The sequence below is a fragment of the Castanea sativa genome, chromosome 11 (assembly GCF_040712315.1).
Source record: "Castanea sativa cultivar Marrone di Chiusa Pesio chromosome 11, ASM4071231v1".
Taxonomy (NCBI): Eukaryota; Viridiplantae; Streptophyta; class Magnoliopsida; order Fagales; family Fagaceae; genus Castanea; species Castanea sativa.
Window position 1 is genome coordinate 69107414 of NC_134023.1, and position 21584 is coordinate 69128997.

Genomic DNA, 21584 nt, shown 5'->3' on the forward strand with positions numbered 1-21584 from the left:
TTAAAATTACACAGCAAATACAGATTTTGCACAACGTAGTATTAAAATTCAATCCATAGATTCAAAATCCAACAAGAAGAGACACATATACATGTAATCATTAAAATGTAAGGCTATGCAAGTCTGAAATTAAACAACTTACGGTAATAAACCACAACAAAATAGTAGCAATACAAGGCTATGCAAGGCTGAAATTCAACAACTTACGGTAAAGAACTACAAAAAAACAGCGATATGTATCAATACAATCTTCAATGAGATTAAACCAAGCCCTACGCCAATATGGTTTTAAGTAGAGAACTGCTGCCATTTCCAACAGGACTGTTATGTAAGCCACCACAAAGCTTATGTAGAAGATACCCATGTCCATGAAACTATCACCTTCTTCCCCATCAATATCCATTGGCATTATAGATAGTGGTCTCATTTTGGTGCAACTATTATGTAATGGAGGTCCACACAAGAGAGGGTTCCCCTCATAACTGCTTTCACCAAAAGTAACGAATTGATTTTTTCTGTCGGGTGTTGTTCCTGATAAGTTGTTGTGTGCCACAATAAAGATTGCTAGAGAGGTCATTTCAGTCAACTGAGGTGGAATTTTTCCATTCAAATCATTGTAAGAAAGATCCAGACTTTCTATTTCATTTAGATTTGAGAATGTTACTGGAATTGGTCCGGATAGATTGTTGTGTGACAAGTTCAATGCACGAATGTTGCTGCTCATCCTACCAAGTTCCAGTGGGATTTTACCTGCTAGGTTGTTGCATGAGAGGTCAATTCCAAACATGTACTCGAGGATGTCACCCTTGTAGGAGTAAGTTCTAGTTTTTGCAGTGAACTCTACTTCTTCTTCAACATTCACAAATCCGTCAGACGTAGATAGATCATAAGGGAGATATTTGATAATATTTGACTTTGTGTTCAAATATAATGACAAACTCCTTAAAAAAGTTGCCCCTGAAGATAAACCTCTTAAAGAAGTTTTGTGGGCAGATGCATCAAAAGTAATGTTACTCAAGCAATGAGGAATTAGACCTGAAAATTTATTGTAGGAAAGATCCAAAATGTTTAAATTCTGCAAAAGGCATACTTGAATTGGAATTTGACCTCCTAAATGATTCGCTTTCAAGAGGAGAATTCTCAATGATGAGAGGCTACCAATCCAATTGGGAATGTTTCCAGTTAGATGGTTATCTCGAAGATTCAGTGCAAGTAGATAGGAGTTGTTTTGGAAAGAACTTGGAATTGGACCGCTCAAGCAATTTTTATTTAATTGAAAAAAAATGATACTTGAGGAATTGAAGCAAGATGGAACAGAGCCAAAAAGATTGTTGTCAGAAAGGTCAAGAAATGCAAGATCAACGAGTTTGCATAACTCAATTGGAATAGGACCTTCAAAATGATTTTTGGCCATAACAATATCTTCTAAAGAAGTCACGTTCCCTATCCATGTTGGAAGCATGCCTGAGAAGTGATTGTTGTCCAAATGTAAATTTCTTAGATTAGTCCAATTAGAATTGGCGGGAAATATTTGGCCACTGAAGTTATTGTTTGATAATATGAGGAATTCTAAATTGTAGCAACCCAATATGAAATGCATTGGTATGGTTCCTGAGAAATGATTCTCAGACAAGTCTAGATCCCATAAGAAAGCCAAATTCCCAAAAGAAGAAGGAATATTGCCTTCAAATTCATTTCCTGACATTTTTAAAGATTCTAAATTTGGAAAAATTAAACTGAGGTTTGTGGGAATTGGACCATGTAAGTAATTATTAGAAATATCTATGTGCAACATGTTGGGACGAATATCATATGGCACCATAAAAGGGCCTGTGAAAGAGTTATTATTTACAATAAAAATCTCCAATCTTGTCTTGTTCTCTAACAAATAGTTAGGGAACTGCCCAACCAACTTGTTGTGAGAGAGAACAATAACTCGCAAATCATATTGGTAATGAAGAAGTCTGGGAAGTGTCCTATTGTGAATGTTAGATGAACAATTTGACAAACTGAAAACCTTTAATTGGAAGGTTGGAATCCAAGTAAGGGAGTCAGGTTCCAAAGCTAATATATTGTTATCACTTAATAGGATCTTAAGATTTGAGAGGTTGGAAAGGAAGGACAATGTGGATGGGATCAAGAAGTTGTTATATGAGAAAGAAAGGTACTCAAGTGATGTCAAACTTGATAGTGGAGACTGGACAATGTTCCCATTGAAGTGATTATAAGAGAGATCCAATACGTGGAGTGATGTCAAGTTTGTCATACATGAAGGTAGTCTCCCTTCAAAATTATTGCCGCTGAGGTCTATCTCTTGGAGCTTCTTAAGTTCACACCAGCCTGTATATATGATGTGATAATTAGTTATTAGGTTCTACTATTGTAATTATTCGAAGCAATATCTTTGAAAAAAAAAAAAAAAAAAAACCCTACCTCGATCAGGTAGGGTGCCATTCAGTCCACAATAGCTCACTGCCAACACATTAAGAGAAGTCATAACTCCAATTTTACGAAGAAGACTTTTATCAATCGATGAACCATCCAACTTCAACTGCTCAAGGTTGCTTAGGTTGCTCAACTCTAAAACAAAAGCAGAATGCTTAGAGGTATGTAAATCAATAAAAAAATATATAGGATACGGTAGAGCATAAAGTAGTACTAATTGCTCAAAATTATTTAGATACCACACAGAAGTGCTAAAGTAACCAAGACCACTTCCGTAACTAAGATTCTTTGAAAGAAAGTAATTTTATTATATCTAATAATAGTGTATAGAGTATAGACAATCACGTAATGTGGCAGTCTATATACTTTCATATTTTAGAATTTAATTCAAATTATGAAATTAATTTATTTCAACTAAAGATGATATTTTTCCTTGAAGATCTCAGTCTTATTTAAAAGAGTGTGTTGTTAAACCTTTTTTTTTCCCCCGTTTTTCTACAACATCTAAATCATTTTTTTTGCTACAGTTACTTCTGATTTAGGTAAATTCCTTTTTACACAAATCAAATCAAAACCATTTTTTTTATTTGAACTCTTTCAATTTGTAAAATCTAGCTGGTGTCCCATTTGATGTGCGTGTATGCTATAAGTTCATTTTGAAATATTTGATATAAAATTATTTTTATGATCAATTTATAATACTAAATAAGTATTATAATATTTGACAAATGAACTTCAATTATTTACAAGTCATTAGAAAAATAGATATTGTATTTTTTTTAAGATTAATATAATTTAGAATATGAATCTATTGTAATATTGTTGTGAGGCTCTTAGGGCGTGGATATTGTTTGCATTACTCTAGTCGTGTGCAACCCTATGACGTCCGCTCTTGATAATAGCTATTTATCATCAAACCGAGACACCAATCAGTTTTTAGCGTAGGCAATAATTGAATCTCAGATCTCTTATACAACCATAAGAAACTTTACCATTTGAGCTAATTGAAACCCTATTCGTGGGTTACTAAAGTAGGAATATAGAATGAGTTTGAATTGCTCGCTCTGGGCAACGTAGAACGACCTTGAAGCTCCTATGTGATTGTTGGTTTAGGCCAAGAAAGGTATGCTAAAAAACCAATATTAAAATCTTTGTTGTGTAGTCTTTGTTTTTAACATTTTGAATACAAAATTTTAACAAGACAAAAATAGATTATGATACTTATGAAAGACAGTAAGTTTAGTCTCATTGAATTTCAAGAAATTTGATTATCGATATTTAGAGGTTTTTATAGAGATTTTCTACTATTATGCCAGTGATTAAAAGTAAAATGCAAAACAACGCCACCTTCATGTCAATGGTATAACTTACCTTTAGTGGAAAACGATCCCTCCAATTTGTTATTTGAAAGATCTAATGTCTTCAACGATGGGAAGGCCGTTAATGACTCAAGAACTTGTGCACTGAAATCATTCCCACTCAAGTCTAGGAGTTGCAGCTTAGTTAAGATGTTTGAATCTATAGAGCAAAAAGAAATATCTCAAGAACATCGACATGATAATTTCATTTGGCATACCATACCAAAGAAGTATTTGATTTGAATCAATGAACATATATTTTTATAGCCTAAATATCTTTTGTTGTCACGAAGTCATGGATATTATTCTGACTCAAGTAAAGCTCCTCCAAGTTGCTAAATGCTTTAAATTCTACAATAAAAAATATTACATAAAAAATCATGAGAAAATAAAAGGAACTTTAGGTGCATAAATACTTCTCATTTAAAATAGCAAAGGAAAAAAGGGTGAAATTTAGTTGCATAAATATCAATGATTGATAGGAGGGAAACAAGAAATGTTACATGCTCAATAAGCGTGCATGAAGCACTCTTCCAATAATATTCCTTTGCAAATTAATGAGAGTTTTACCTTTGATATGGATTGATCCATTCAAATTGTTGTTACTCAAATCTAGTTCCTTGAGCGATGCAACACCACTTAAGGATTGCAGAATGCTGTGATTGAAATAATTATCATCCAAGTGAAGCACCTCCAGCTTGCTCAACAGTACAAAATGAATACAACTATTTTTGCATATTTGTGACTTTATATTCCCACAAAACAGTACAAAATGAATCTTAACATGCAACTAATCTGTGGTCTACATTTATTTTTAAAGAAAAGGTAAAAAAGAAAAAAATAATTTCAAACAGTTTACTTTGGTCAAACAAATTAGTTGGAGGATTTTACCCGAAAGACTTACCTTGGATGGGGATTGATCCATTCAAATTGTTGTACCCCAAATATAGTTCCTTGAGGGAAGCAATTCCACTCAAGGATGAAAGAATGCTGTCATTGAAATTATTATACTCCAAGTGAAGCACCTCCAACTTGCTCAATGCAGATAATCTTTCAAAACCTGTTATTTAGATGCTTCAATTTTCACATCTGCAACTATATATTCCCAGAAAATACTATAAAATGATTCCTAAAATACAACTATTTTTTCTCGACTATTTAAAAAAACAAGATGTAATAGATAAAATTAGAATATCAACAAGTTAAATACTTCCTACTTTACTTAGGATATAAACTCGGTACCTTCATTTGGGACCCATCCACGAATCCAATTTTCACTCAAATCGAGGTACTGGAGCTCTTCAAAGGGCAGAAACAGAGAGGCATTAAAGTACGAACCTCCCCCACTTTCTCCACTCCAATAGGAAATCGTGCTATTAAGAGCAAGTTGAATTACACGGCCGGTAGTGATGTTGCACTTGACACCTTCCCACTCACAGCAATCACTCTCTTTGTTGGCTAAGTCCCAAGGTGTAACATGATAATCATCAGTGTAGTTGACAGAAGCTTTGTATTGCAAGAGTGCAATTCTCTCTTGCTCCCAGCAACCAAAGCACCCATTCATACCTAAATGAACCAAAAGTAACACCACCGGCCACCACCAATAACATCCCAACTCCATTAATTTTTATTTTCCTGATTTTCTATAACAATAAGACTGACAAGTTTTTGCTCAACTCTGATTTATAATTCCAAGCACAATAGGTTTTGAGTTGAAATAACACTACCACCATCCTATATATACCTACTACATATACAACTTTCTCAGATATCCTATCCTTTTTCCAAAAGCAAAAAATTTACATCTATTATATGAATGACTTGGACTAAGACTTTGCAGTCCGCATCGTGGTGTCTTTCCACCCAGCTATGTACAATGACTATCTTTCCTAAATATAAAAGGTGCAACAAGATAATTTATTTTCTTTTGATGATCAATAAATACTTTGATTGAGGGAAGTAAAAAGAACCAATGGACTTATCCATATAGTTTCATTGTATCAAGTTTGACTTTTGGTTGATCTCATAATGTTGTTGCACTCTTTTCTAGGAATTTACCAAGTTCTTAGATCTCTGAGAGACAAAAACAAAAGAAAATAGAAGAAAATTAACACACTTATTTATTTATTTTTGTTTTTATCTAATTCATTCACATTTTCTTCTCTATCCTAGTTTTTTTTTTTTTGTCTAATTCAATCAAGAAGCAGGAAAGCTACATCCACTAATAATACAAAGGTAGTCAAAACATTGTTTTGTATGTAATACATTACAAGACACAAAATATCATTATTTCTTACTACATTATTATAATAAATTCATTGTAAAATTATAAGAAAAATGGAGCCAAATATAAAATTGTGGAGAATATACTTTTTCTCTTTCCACCTAGGCCCCTTGGGACCTCACCTGGCTTCATCCCTATACAAAGGAGCTTTCTCATAACATATTTGTGCTTTTTTTCATAAGCAAAAAAGTTACATCCATTATTTGAGATGACTAAGATTTCTTTTATTTCTTTTTTTTTTTATGTGAGAAACAAGATGAGTAAGACTAAATGTTTGTTTGGGAACAATTTATATAGCTTTTTTTTTGAAAATTTTTGTAAAAAGTGTGTTAAAGTATATTTGTACCTTAAAAATTTTTGAAAAAGTGAGATTTTAAAAAGTTATACCACTCTAAAACTCTGCATCGTGGTGTCTTTCCACCCACCACAATGACAACCTTTTCTAATTGAAAAGTTTCAAGAAGATATTTTCTTTTCTTTTAATGAATGAATACTTTCATTGAGGGAATAAAAAAGAATCAATGGCCTTGCGGATACACTTTTATGAAATAGATTTGACTTTTGGTTGATTTCAATATCATTTCATAATGTTTTTGCTTGAGTCCCAAGATGTAAAATTATATTCATCTGTAGTTGATCATGGAAGCTTTGAGTTATAAGAGAGCTATTCTCTCTCACTCCCAGCAACCAATGCACCCATTAATATCTAATTGAACAAAATTAACACCACCTACCACCAAAAAGCAAAAAAGTCCCTACTCATCTCACTTTTCTTTTCCTGAATTTCTGTGACAAGAATAAGACAAAGTTTTCTCCAAACAAAGTGGTCTTCAGTTGAAATAGGCCATAAGCAAGCATGCTACATATATACTTATATCAAACGGTCCATGTTATATTATTGCGGTTGGTCTAATAATGCAAAGCGTGTTCTTTGTAGTGATTTGTTTTCTTTCGTCCGTAAGTTTGCAGTTATGTCCTACTCAAGAAAACCAATACTCAAGAAGAGTCCAAAGTCTTTGGTTTAAATGGTGCTGATCCTAATTTCGTATCTGGTACTATCTTGGAAAATGTTTAGTTATGACTAGTCTATTGGTACTACCAGCTTGGCATTAATTGAGAATATACCAAAACTCAAGAAAATTAAGGCCAAAGAATTCTGGGCAATCGGTAGGATCCCTTAAGGGTCCGTTTGGTTAGAGGGGTGGGAAAGTGAGAAGCTAGAAAGATTTTAATTTCACTTCTTTTTGTTTGGTTGAGAGTGAAAAAGTGGAAGGGTAGAAAAAGTGAATTTGTATAAATTTACGCATATACCTTATTAAAAAATGATGTCCAATTAAAACCAAAAAAAGGGATAAACAAAAAAAAAATCAATCACCTAAATTTATTAAAAATAAAAATCATGTCTAGAAAAAAAAATTACATCTGGAAAAAAAAACAAAAACAAAAAAACACAAAAGAAAGCAATATATATATATATATATATATATATATATATATAAAGTGGAAGGATAGAAAAAGTGAATTTGTATAAATTTACGCATATACCCTTGTTAAAAAATGATGTCCAATTAAAACCAAAAAAAGGGATAAACAAAAAAAAAATCAATCACCTAAATTTATTAAAAATAAAAATCATGTCTAGAAAAAAAAAATTACACCTGGAAAAAAAAAACAAAAACAAAAAAACACAAAAGAAAGCAATATATATATATATATATATATATATATATATATATATATATATATATATATATATATATATATATTGCCTATTGAACATAAGTCATATTTTGGAATGAGGTGTGTCTTTTGTATTATTTGGGAAGACCTAGACTCAACAAAAGAACAAAGACTTGGAATCAATTGTGCTTTCCAAACTTGTGTTTAGAGTTTAGTGCCTTGTTGGGAAGGATTTCATAGTGAACACTAGTTCATGATATTATGAGTTTTGCATTATTTGCGAAGCCCGCTCTCAAGAAGAGGCCAAAAACTTTGATTTCAATTGTGCTTTCATGGAAAATGTTTATAGTAATAACTAGGTCATAGCATTGGTGTTATGAGCTTTTGCATTATTGGAGAATACCCAAACTCAAGAAGGTGTCAAAGACTTTCGTGTCAATGGTTTGGAATTTTGCATTATTTGAGAAGACGCACACTCAAGAAGAGGCTAAAAACTTTGGCTTCATGAATAGTGCTTTCAAAGAAAATGTTTCGTAGTGATGACTAGCCCATGGCATTGGTGTTTTCCTATTTTGTATGTAATGCGTTCCTGTAAAATGTTTCGTAGCGATGACCAGTGATCATTTCTTTTGTATTATTTGAGGAGACCTAGACTGAACAAAAGGCCAAAGACCAATCCAGTTCTTTCTTTGAAACTATTTCACAGTAAATACTAATCTAGCTATATCACTAATATTATAAACTTTGTATTATTTGAGATAACCTAAACCGTGACAGTTGAAGACTTCATGATCATGTCTACCATATCTTTTTACCTACCACTGTGAAAGTTGTTTTTATTATTATTTTTCCTAAAATAAAAAAAAAAATAATAATAATTCAATTTTATTTAGGGAAAAAAAATGGAACGCACCATGTCACATAATTAATTTTTCTTAGTTTAGTCTGTAACTCTCATATGTTCATTTGTACCAAAACAATGAAATGTCACAATGCTCATAGCAAATTCCATCACATGCTTATTGATCTATATAGGTTTCCTTTTGTAAACTTCATGAGATCAAATATTTAAGTAACAGTACCAAGTAAAATCTTGAAGAAGAAATTTAAATGATTTAATGCCTAGTTAGCAGTTATCACTAATGATGAGGGAAGTACGTTGTGAGAATTTCCATTTTCATGATGCAAGTTATTTCTTTAGTTTTAACCGAAACCCTCACCCTTCTCGGTTATTATCCCATAATGCACATCTAAACAGCAACACAAAACAAACTCCATCATAGATCAATACTATATCATCTATTGGAGCTTTGTCATATACAATCTTAGCATGTAAGGAATTCATGCGGCCTAAGCCAAAAGCCAATGCATATATAGGTATTCTCTTGATGGAACAGAGAACATATTAACTTTTGGTAAAAATATTGATGATTTGATAGTAATTCTAACTTGTTCTGCTTCTATTGGGATTGTTTTGGAGAATGACTGCAGAAAGGAAGAACGGTTTGATTAGTATATCAAAGAGTGAACAGTGAAATCTGAAGCTGTATACCTGAAAAAAAATCCAATCAAACTTTAGAAAAAGGAAACACTGGTTTAAAAGATAATACCACATTAAAAGCATGTTGTTTTACAGAAGAAAAGGAAATAAACTCACCTCATTTTAGAGGGAAATTAACACTGATTTATATATCAAACATTGAAATGCATCCACATGATACTACCAAATCGGCTCAAATTTTAAAAATAGATGTTAGAAAAACTTAAACTTAGAAACATAGTTAGTAACTTTGTATATAAAAAAGCAAGAAAAATGAAATTAAAAAATAAAGTTACAATATAAAATTTTTAATATTATATTAAATGATATTTGAATTTTTTTTTTGAAAACTTAAATATATATATATATATAATAAAAAATAAAAACTCACCTCATTTTTGGTTGATCTCATAATATTTTTACTCTCTTTTATAGGAATTTACCTAATTCTTGAATCTGTGAGAAACAAGAATAAAAGAAAATAGAAGAAAAATAACACTTATTTATTTATTTGTTTTTGTTTTTATCCAATTCATTCATGTTTTGCCCTCTATCTTAGTTTTTGTCTAATCCATTCAACAAGCAGGAAAGCTACATCCACTACTAATACAAAGGTACGCAAGGGTTAAACCAAAATTTCAAGTTAGGAAGGCAAAGTATAAGAAAAAAAATTATAAAATTCCAAAAAAATATCCATTTAGTTTAATAAACTAATAACAAAGACAAAGACACAAAACATTGTCTTATATGTAATACATTACAAGACACAAAATATCATTGTATCTTACTACATTATTATAATAAAATCAATGTAAAATTAAAAGAAAAATGAAGCAAAATATAAAATTGTGAAGAATGTAATTTTTCTCTTTTCACCTGGGCCCCTTAGGACCCACCTGGCTTCATCACTATACAAACGAACTTTCATTTATATCTTTTTTTCTGTATGAGAAAAAAGATGACTAAAACTAAGTGTTTATTTGGGAACAATTTATGTAGTTTTTTGTTGAAAATTTTTGTTAAAAGTGTATTAAAGTATATTTACTATAAAAAATTAAAATAAAATTTTAAAAAGTTGTACATAAAAACTAAAAGCTAAAGTTGACGCCAATCACACTCTCAAACTCCGCATTGTGTTGTCTTTTCACCCACTACAATGTTAACCTTTTCCAAATTGAAAAGGTGCAAGAAGATTTTTTCTTTTTTTTTAATGAATAAACACTTACATTGAAGGAATAAAAACTAACACAACCCACCACCTAAAAACAAAAACGTCCCAACAAATCTAATTTTTCTTTTCCTGAATTTCTCCATACACACGGTGATTTGTTTTCTTTCGTCCTACTCAAGAAGACCAACACTCAAGAAGAGGCCAAAGTCTTTGGTTTGAATGTTGCTGATCCTAATTTCGTATCTAGTACTATCTTGGAAATTGTTTCATTATGACTAGTCTATTGATACTAACAGCTTTGGATTAATTGAGAATACCCAAACTCAAGAAAATTAAGGCCAAAGACTTTTGGGGTCAATTGTTAGGCCAGCCCTTGACTTTTCCCTCTTTTTGAAGATTTGGACTCAACTAAATGCCGAGAACTTAGGCCTCATCAGATCAAGTACCTTTTATGAATTCATATTTTGTACTTTCTTGGAAAGTGTTTCTTGGAAAGTGTTTCATAGTAAATGTTAATCTATATCACTAGTATTATGAACTTTGCACCTAGACCACTAGTTGGACTTTGTCGTACATTGTATCCTTACCCCATGGAAATTGTTTTTCAGCTAAAATAAAAGGTGGGGAAAATTATTCATTTTCTTTGAAAAAGGAAAAAAAGATAAAGGATATGTGCTTTCACCAAAGAGGTGAAAATGCTATGAATATTATAAAAAAAAATATAAGGATGTAGCTTCAACGTGAAAATTAAAGAATATTGGCACAATGAGCCAAGTTGGCCCTTCGGCAAGGCCACTTAAGCCATTGCCTAGGACGGCAAAATTTTTAAATTAATAATTATTTTTTATAATTAAAAAAATGTGAACTCCCTCACTTCAAGAAGGCCTCTAAAATGGTGGGAATAATAAAAACCCAACTCATTTAAAATCCTAAACTTTTTAACAAAAATAAAATCATATGAATGCATCAAATTATCATTAAAGTAAATTTCTCATAAGGAATTTAGATTTTAATTTTTTATATGTCCCTCTCCCACACAATGGAATGTCAATATTAGCCATCCAATCTTTCACATGACCGTGCACCAAATAATCTCTCTCTCTCTCTCTCTCTCTCTCTCATAATCAAATTGAAAATTAGATGTCAATTTTGTTTCACCATGTATCACTTTATTTAAGGTAAATAAAAAATCATTTGAAAAATGTTAAAAGTAGATGTTAGAAAAACTAAAATTTAAAAATATAATCAGTAATTTTGTATATCGAAAAGCTTGAAAAAAAGAAAAAGAAAAAGAAAGGTACATCATAAGAAAACCGTCTTATAAGATAATTTCACTGTATGCGTCACTGATCTCCCACAAAAGTAACATGGCATAGCTTCCTCCAATAAGGCATCTTTAGGATTTTTTTTTTTCTTTAAATAACGAGTTTCTCATTATTTATGCTAAAATAAAAGAGGTTATTAATTTCTTATTGTTTCTATGAATGTGACTTTTGCTAAAGATTCGTATCAGTGGAAAGCTACGGTGGAGAAGAGTTGAAAAGTTGTTTGTTGTTATGTCATATTTTTGAATTAGACAAGGTGCTTTTATTGGTTTGAAGTGCCACATCAATTATACACCATGATTACTTAATAAATTTTCCATAATATGAAGGCTTTTTTGTATAAGAACCATGAAATTTAAAGCTAAATTTGTATCTTGCCTTCCTGGAAAGTGTTTCATACATCATGATTACTTAATAACTTTCCATAATATGAAGGCTTTTTTTTTTTTTTTTATAAGAACCACGAAATTTAAAAGTAAATTAGCATCTTACCTTCTTGGAAAGTGTTTCATAGTGAATACTTGTCTAGAACTTTGCATTATTTGAGATAGCCTAAGACCGCGATAGTTGAAGACTTCAAACCCTATCATATCTTTCCACCCACCCCTTGAGAGTTTTTATTTTATATTTTTTTCAACCAATATAAAATAAAAAGGTGACAAAAAATAAAGTTCCTTGTCAATGAAGAAAAAAAAATTACCCTCTGAAACAATCTCAAGGACTAGTCCTCTCATATTTGTTTGTCCCCACCTGAGAACTCACATGCTGTAAGAGATATGCAACATGAGACAATCTAAAAAGATAATTTTATATACATAGAGGTGATCACATTGTGCATCTCTCTCAAAAGGAAAATAACCCTGGAATATCAGCTTTTAAAATTGCTCGCAAATATGGCTTTAGTTTCTTCCCACAAGGCATCTCTAAGTATTTTTAAAAAAATAATGATGAATACTCATCATATTTGCTAAACGGGATTGTTCTTAATTCTTACTGTTGCTACGAACGTAACTTTTGCTAATGGTTTGAATGAGTGCTCCTTATGTGACTGTTGCTGTTGGTTTGAATGAGTGCTACATTGAGCTTATGTCATATTTCGGAATTAGGTAACTTGTTTTTATTGATTTGGAGTACCACCTCAATTTTAGTTGAGTAAAATTTTCCAATGAATGGAGGATTTTCTTCATCAAAACAATGTTTTCTAAAACTATACAAAACAAAGAATCAAAAAGAGAGCTGATTCTCAAACAAAGGAAATAAGCTCATCTCATTTTTGAGGGAAATTAACATTGTTTTACATATTAAACATTGAAATGCTTTCACATGATGCCCCAAAATTGCTCAAAATTTAATTAAAAATCAAAAGATAGGAAAACTGACAAGTTCATTCTTCAGTCAGTACCTAGAAGAATATATTTAATCTATTGGCTGGCATGATCTCCGGAGTATATGCCCTGATTATTGGTTAAAACGAAAAGGAATACCTGTCGGTCAACGGGCACATCTCAATACCCTTTATAGCTTCTGAGATCCATGGATAAACGGGATTGTTCATCACTCAAACAACAAAACAAAAGGCTCTGATGCCATATTGGAAATCATTCCAATTCTCATAAATAAATAAATAAGGGGTTTCCTTACTGATCAGCGTAATCTCAACTGTGCAACAATTCAAGTAGCAGCTTTGGCTTTTGCTTTTTGTTTCTTGGCATCCAATGATGCTAAGCCTGTGCCCAATCCAACAGGAGCCTAATCTTCTTGCCCTGATGTCAATTCATCATTTTTGGAATCCACAGGGCCATTTGAAGGATGGCCATTGACTTCCTTCTTCACTCCATCAGTTTCCCCACCTTCTGCCGCATCAAGGGTCATACCTGAATTGATAATATTGGGGAGTTGAGTAAGTGGTGCCATAGCTTGAACCGGGACGCCATGTGGACGTATCAAGAGGCCCCTAGCTGTAGCTTTCTTTCTGACTTCAAATGCTGCATGGGCAGCTCTTTCATCAACTCCCCTCCCTCGAGGAGGATTGTCACCAATTATCGCAGCATTAAGAGATTTATTGACAAAAGTGCCTGAACTCCCAGACCCTCCAGCTGTTGCACCAGCTTGGAATGCCTGTATTAAGTCAGGATGGGCCTGTCGTGCAACATCAAATATCAAATGAGAAATCCTAAGTACCCACCAAAAAAGAAACAATATATCTTTTAGGGATGTTAGGACAGCTCCAAGCAAGAAACAAGCATCTGATTGATTCCCAGAAGCGTTTTCAGTTCTCAATTTTAGTTGAGTAAGTGGTGGGAGAATGTGAACCTTGGAAGTCTCTGTTAAAAACACTAGAAGGTACCAGTTGAGCTACAAGGCTCTTCGCAGTTCCTACTTTTTCTTTTTTTCTTTGGCCAAAATACATTATTAGTCCCTAAACTTAGTCTATGAACAATTTTGTTCCAAAAGTTTTAAGTGCTAGCTTTTAGTCCCTAACAAACTTAAAGAGATCCTTTTTAGTCCCTAGAAAGCTAAAAGTTTAAAATTGATCACTTTTAGTTCCTAATGTATCTAATTGAGTGATGACATGTCAGTTTTTAATTTGGTTGCATCATCTGAGTAAAAGAGACTATTTTTAAACTCCAGGGACTAAAATTTCTTGTGCGCTAGACTTATAAATAAAAAATAAAAAATTTCTTGTGTGCTAAACTTTAGGGAGTGACAGTGTATTTAAAGCCTTTTTCTTTTAACAAAAAATATAATTTGAAAAGGCATCAATCAAGGGATTTTAATACACTATGCTGTAGTACCAGGCTAAAAAGACTGGTTTTTAAGAACCCAAGCCAGAAATGTAGGGGTTGTAGACACAATACAGAGAATGAGAAACAGGCCGTGCAAAAAAGGACAAAAGCATAAGCACAGGGAAGCATTTATATCTATCAAGCATAACCGGTTCTGAGATCTGATCCCTTCCCTTTCATCTTGGATAAAGATGAAAATGTCCAAAACAAATAGGCAAAAAGAAGAATCCAAAAGTACCTTCAAAATATCAATAGCTTTTAGAGCAGAAGCTGCATTCAAAGCTTGGCCTTTTTGCTTCTGTGCATTCATCTGTCAAACAAGGTTCACAAATTCAGAAACCAAAAGGGAATACAGAATCTCGTTAAGAACACAAAACAACTGTCCAAGAAAATCTATCACAAGTTCACACCTACTCAAGGAGATCATATATTACTTGTAACTCACGCATCTTAAATGTTTTCATCCAGTTTTGGGAGTCACGTGTCCTTGAATCCTCCTCACCAAGTTGTTTGACAAGTATATCATAGGTTTTCTTCTCATGCTGGCATGCCAAAAGCAAAAATTAGTGAATTATAATTAATTGTATCCCAATTATACAAATTAAATTTTACTAAGGCACATACCTGGTGAGAAAGCTTGAAGGCACCCATACAATTGAATGCAATGGCAAGAGCATGATAGCATACAGCAGTTTGGATATGTTCCTTGCCTATAAGCCTTTCATTTTTTTTCAAAGCTTCTTGCAGATAACGAAGAGCTGTGTTCATATTTCCAATGTCTTGGTACATCATTGCAACATTTATAAATGTTGCAGCAACATCAGGGTGATCTGGGCCTGATGACAAGCTTAGTAAGAGCAATGCCCGAGACATGTGCCATAATGCAAGTTCTGTTTGGTTAAGTACATGGTAGAAAAGAGCCAGATTGCCATAACTGCAGTGAACCAAGATTAGATCTCTATGTGACTGTAAGAGAGGGTTGCTTGGACACTAAAAAGAAAACAAAATTTTCTCCTGTTATACACAGAAATAGAAACAAATCTTTTTTTATTTTTTTGATAAGTAATAGATAGAAATAAATCTATTTCATGTTACACATGATTTTTCTAACTCATTCTGATAACAGCATCCATTTTTGATTTCATTATATGAGAATCCTTATTTTTATTGGTAAATTATGCACGTATAAAGTGGGTCTTGAACTCGTGACCTCACCCTCTAACTTGCACTTAGCACAGAAGGAGTCATTTGAGAAATAGATCATTGGCTAATATTTGAAATAGTAACTTGTGGTAATTAAAAACCACAACCGTAATTGGTTTTTTTTTTTGGGGTGGGGGGGGGGGGGGGTAAGTAAATAACTAAATTCAATGAGTTTATATCATCAAACATTACAAATTGACAGATACTATCCAAACACCTCAGTGCATTGAAACAAAAGAAAAGAATAGAAGAGCATGCCTGTGAGCAGTGTCAGGGTGGTCCAAACCTAGGCACCGTTCATTTATTATCAGTTCCTTGTGCTGTTGCATTATCGCACCAGCCATGTCTCCTGCATGATACAAAACCATGGCAAGATACCTGAAAAGTTAAGAAAGGGAACACCGGTCAAGCTCAAGCAAATCATAAACAAATTTTCATATTGATCTGCTTTATTCTTGTAAGTGCAGATCACTGAATCGAAAATCAATCTTATAACCAAATAATAGCTAATTTAAAGATGCATAATTTTATAATCAGTCATGTCTTGCAGGGGAACATTAGTGCCTGACAGCTATGATCAAAATCAAAGTACAAGATGCATAAATTTTTATATCACTAAGATCAACCAAACAATATTACCAACAAATATACAAAACAGGAAACTCACATATACAAACTAAATCAAATTAAGCAATCCCAGGACCCAGCATATTAAGAATTTAGGTGGCAGTACTCAGGTTCCAGGAACTAATCTTATTCCACAAGTACTTATCAAAATAGGCAGTGTATACCAAGAAAAACATATTAGAAAAGTGCTATTTCAACGTGTTGGAAAATAGCTAGTTTCAAGAAGACCAGCTAGTTTGGCAAGTGTGGTATAAGTTTTCCAAATTCTGAAAGTGAAATTCCATCTAATACTTTGGTTTAAAATGAATTTTGAAGCTGAGTAATCGTGGTGGACAAACTGTGGCAATGAAGTAACAAATAACATCATTGTTCACAAAGGAAACATGGGAACAAAAATGGCAAAATATTTACATCCATTTCTGTTGTTACGACAATACATATTGTGACTGAAATAGCATATTCTGGGACTCTAAGCACAGTAATTTACCCCTATGATATATAGTAGTTCCTTATGTTCAGATATTAACAAATCAATACTCATGGAACATGATTTAAGGCATAATAAGTTAGACATGTCCAACTATAAAAGACCCGAACTCCTGACATGTATAATAGGAAATATCTAGACAAAGCAGACAATAGCATGAGAAAGCGCCAAGCATAAGAAGGAAAACGCATAAATGTAATACATCATATACCATAAATATGCAATTGAACTATTCTTAAAACTATTATCCATCCTTCAAAACATGTGCTCAACATAATTTTTTTTTTTTTTTAAACATTAGCAATAGTAGCTAAAGAATGGACAATCATAGTAGCCAAAGTGTATAGAAATGTGTGTAATGTTGTTTAAAATGTAAAAATGTGAGTTTGGGATTAGGTACCAAACAGGCCCTAGAATATTAGGCCATGTTTGGATTTTTTTTTCATCACTCATCACTCAATTTTCGTCACTCATCACTCCTCACTTAAAATTCTCCAATTTCCTTAACACCACCATTTGACACATATTATCACTTTTCACCACTCAAATTTTTTTTACTTTTTGTGGAACTCAAACCTGAGCAATTGGTCAGAGACTGCTGTTAGCGTACCAGCCTCAACCTCCTGAGTCCGTCCCTGATTGTAAATATTGTTTATTATTCTTTACTACTGGAATTGATGTATGCATGTTAATTGTAAAGTCAGTCTATCATTTTATAGTATCCCATCTTTTTTATTTTAGAAATGATGAACAAGAAATTTATCAATTTGCTTTATTGTTTATTAATCTTCATTTTTTCTAGGTTCAGAAAAAAAAAAAAAAAAAAAAGCTGGTAACCTATCCATTTTGTATTTTTTTTTTTTTTTTTTGGGTACACATTTAGTAGGCCGTGGTGAACCTCATGTATCGGCTAATTAATACTACCATCGAATAGGTTTGCACATAAAGAGGAATTTAATTATGAGACAAAAACGACCATGTTTGGTGTGAGATCTAATATTCTTTTGCCTTTGCCTAGCACGTTAATTGATCTGTTTAAATTTTAGCCACTTTGTTACTGTGTCAATTTGGTTTTTCTCAAAATTTCCCTCTAACTTTGTGCAGGGATCAAGACATTTAACTTGAAAACAAATTTCTTGTACCTTTTTTTATGTACGACTTTATGTTTCATCAATAACAATTGTCCATTTATATGATTTTTTCTATTTTCAACTCCAATTATCTTATAAGGAAAGTAAAATTAATATATGACAAGTTGCTATTGGTGGAACATAGAGTGGTACACACAAAAAAGTGCATAAAATTTGTATTAGTGTAACTCATACTCATTTGGTGATCAATATGTGCACTTTGTTAAAGGGAAAACAGAGCTTAAACGACATACAAAGCTAAACGGCAATAAGAAGAATATAAAACAGAAGAAAACGACAGAAGGAAAAGCAGTTACAACACGTGCCAGAAGGAAGAAGTAGTGCATTACAGTTGTCAAGCACTGATTGGAGTTTGCTAAAGTTTGTTAAGCAGTTATTTTGGGCGGGAAGTTTAGCCCCTGTTTTCTTGGTGTATATAAATAGGAAGTTGTTAATTATTTGTAGTCAGTTTTTCATTTTGTAAACATTCAATCAATGAGAAGTCTCTAGTTTCTTCAAGAACCTTCTTTCTTTACATGGACGTTCGCGCCTCGGCCTTCAACGGTCTCGAAGTTGTTGAAGATGAGCTCGTGTTTGAGCTTTATGGCCATGTCCGCAGATAACATTTGCCTTCGTGTGATAGAGGCATTGACCATGGATGTCTTGAACAGTGCATTGTATGAGATTTTTAATAAAATAGCTATGGTGTATAGTGTTAGGAAATCCTAATTGCATTCAGGTCTTTGCTGAGAAAAAGCTAAATGCCTAAGATAAAATTATCTTTGACTTTATTCTGAATATTTACGCTTTGTTCGTTTCAACATTAATATTTTCTGAAAAAATTAGTCATTTTTCAAAGAGTTTTTTTTGAACAACTATCTCATTTTTCGGTGTTTGGTAAAGACCTTGAAAATGAGCTTGTGAATGTTTTCTTATATTTGGTATGCATAAAATTTTTATAACATTTCTTAAAACATGTATTATTTAAACCATTATAAATAAAAAACTAAGAATGAATTTGATTTTCATACTAAAATTTTGACTATAAATATAATAAAAAATATGAGCAAGACTTAGGTACAGTACTTAAGTGTTTTTCCTTAAGTTTCCTTCTTAAGATTCTGTTATATGGATTTTTTCTCATGGAATGGTAGTGAATGTTTTAGTTAAGTAATCACATGGCTAAATCTTAAGAGGGAACTTAAGGAACAACATCTAAAATATTGCACCTAAGTTTTGTCCAAAAAATAGTTGTTTAATTTTTATAATCTCTACCAACCATCATGCTCATATACATAGACAATAATTCTCATAATTCAAAATAACCATAAGCTCTATTTTAAATAGTTCAAAATGGCACATAGGCCAAATAGTTTAACCTATAAAATAATCTAGTACAAATAGTTTGATAAATACCAAAATGCCAAATTGTTCAAATTGACACGTCCAAATTCTAACAAAATGCACCTACATAATGAAAATTGGCTTAAATAGTTGTCAAAGAAGTTCTGTAGCCATTGTCTATGAAACTTGTCATTTTTCAACATTAATGTATAACTTACACTTATTAGATATTTGACTAATGGGCAATTTAGTAATTTGTAATTACGAAGTGAATAGAGGTTAAACTTAAATGTCAGACACATGGGAAACTGACTTAGGGATGCATATATATATATTCTTAATATGTATTTGTGGTTGATTGAATCAACATTTTTGGAGGTCAGCCTATTTTCTGTCTTGTGGACAAAAACATCTCAAATAGTATATATTTAATGGATGAAGGAAGAGTACCCACAACATACTTCTTCTCACTATGTATACCAGGACAAAGATTGGAAATGGACTAAAAGCATGGTGATAAAAACGATAAGAACTAACACTTGAAAATGTGAAAAATTATCTATACAGAAGATATCCAGTGAGTTTTTGAGTTTTAAAGATAAATTCCAGGAAGTCACCTGTTATGCTGTTTCTTAACACCTCCTCAGTCAGCTGTTAGCAATTAAGGAAGAAGGTTTTAGGGTTTGTAGGTTGATTATGGTTTCAAAAAGATGGAATATAAAGCTAAAGATAGATGTTCTTAAAGATACATTTCAGGAATTTTCTGGCAGCAGAAAAATTTAGGCACTTTTTGATTTGTTACTATAATTATTAGATTGCTAAAAGCTGTTAGAGGAATGATAAAAATAATTGAATTACATTTTTTCCGTTAATAAAATCTTTATCTTATCAAAAATAAAAAAAAAACTTTTATTTTTGATCTAGTAGTTTTTTTTTTTTTTTTGGAGGCAATTTTGGGGGGAACAATTTAAGTCCCAACTCTCACAGGAGATGTAGTCCTCAAGGTTTGTTTATTGTTTATATATGATTAGTACTTGTGCAATGGGAAAATTTCATTTATGACTGTTTTCTTTGTTGAGATTCTGTCAGTTCATTTGGAATTTACTTATGCAACTCATGCGACTTGATTATTGGACTTGACCCCCACATGGGACGGTAACCAGATCAATTAATAATGAGATATGGTTTGTTTGTTAAGGTTCTTTCATGTCCTTGTCCCTTTGTTGGGACAGGAAAAAACCAAAGCCAAATAGCATCTCTCTATCGCTCCATGTCATTCCTATGGGGTTGGCTTTTAGCCTAAGATTACTGGCTTCTTGTAGAGGTTCTTTCTTGTTCTAGTTTTCTATAGTATCATGATCTAACTAATTTCTGATGTATAGGTTCACTCTGGCACCCAGCCCAGTCAGAAGGTAGTTTTGAAGAAGAAAGGTTGGTGAGCTAGACATGCCAAATTTCATTATGTTCACTTATAAAAATTTGTGTGTGATAAATGATTCTATTTTGGCTTGCCACTTGCATCCTGCTCTCTATCGAGAATAGTATGTGGCATAATTGGTTCTTTTACATTTTAGCCACTTTGTTCCTTGTATCAATAAACCCCCAGAGGAAGTGTGGTTTTTTCTTCCTATCATGATTTGTTCTTTTTTTTTTTTATTTATTAATTTTATTATAAAGTAAGGAATCAACATGAAAATTTGACAGAAGAGTATCCTCTATGACTAACGTTAAGAGTCCACATGAGTCGCATAAAATATGCATTTTGTTGCTGATCATCATTTCAATGTAGGATTTGATGATTTTACCCTAGTTAAGCAACTTATTAAATGTAATATCATTAATTTTATTTGTCTGTTAACATTCTAAATATCTTGAGCGTAAAAACTTTTTTATTTTTATTTTTTTATATCAAAATTGCGTGTGTTTTCCCTCTGAATTTGTTGTTTTTATGCAGGGATCAAGACGAGGAACTCTTACTCATTTGGTGATCAATATGTGCACTTCAATGTCAGCATTCCATCGTAGGTTTCCTTGTTCTTAGTCATTGTTGTTGTTTTTCACCCTCCAGAATGTATTGTTATGGTTCAGTTTAATCCAGTGTGTGGACTATTTATGGGAAAAAAAGTGTCATATTACTGTAATCTATAGCATCATATGGGAATGTGTTTGTAGCCTCTCATTATTATAGTAGATTAAAATGATTG

At 32.3% G+C, this 21584-nt stretch overlaps 2 protein-coding genes and 1 long non-coding RNA gene across 3 annotated transcripts in view; 1 reads left to right on the plus strand and 2 right to left on the minus strand.

The window, feature by feature from the left end:
* Window positions 1-16220, minus strand: part of LOC142617336 (clustered mitochondria protein-like) — a 62362-nt gene extending 46142 nt beyond the window's left edge. The window contains exon 1 of the mRNA XM_075790139.1: window positions 16051-16220. The gene's annotated coding sequence lies outside the window, so the exon portion shown is untranslated. The remainder of the gene's footprint in view (window positions 1-16050) is intronic.
* LOC142617458 (cuscuta receptor 1-like) lies at window positions 107-4806 on the minus strand. The gene is made up of 4 exons (XM_075790332.1): window positions 4708-4806; window positions 3817-3963; window positions 2434-2580; window positions 107-2340 (listed from the first exon to the last, which is right to left on the minus strand). The coding sequence occupies exons 3-4, from the start codon at window positions 2495-2497 to the stop codon at window positions 179-181; spliced, it is 2226 nt and encodes a 741-aa protein (XP_075646447.1). The 5' UTR covers window positions 2498-2580; window positions 3817-3963; window positions 4708-4806; the 3' UTR covers window positions 107-178.
* A 4105-nt stretch (window positions 16221-20325) lies between the features above and the next one.
* Window positions 20326-21584, plus strand: part of LOC142617880 (uncharacterized) — a 42485-nt gene continuing 41226 nt past the window's right edge. The window contains exon 1 of the long non-coding RNA XR_012841084.1: window positions 20326-20384. This is a non-coding gene — a long non-coding RNA (uncharacterized LOC142617880). The remainder of the gene's footprint in view (window positions 20385-21584) is intronic.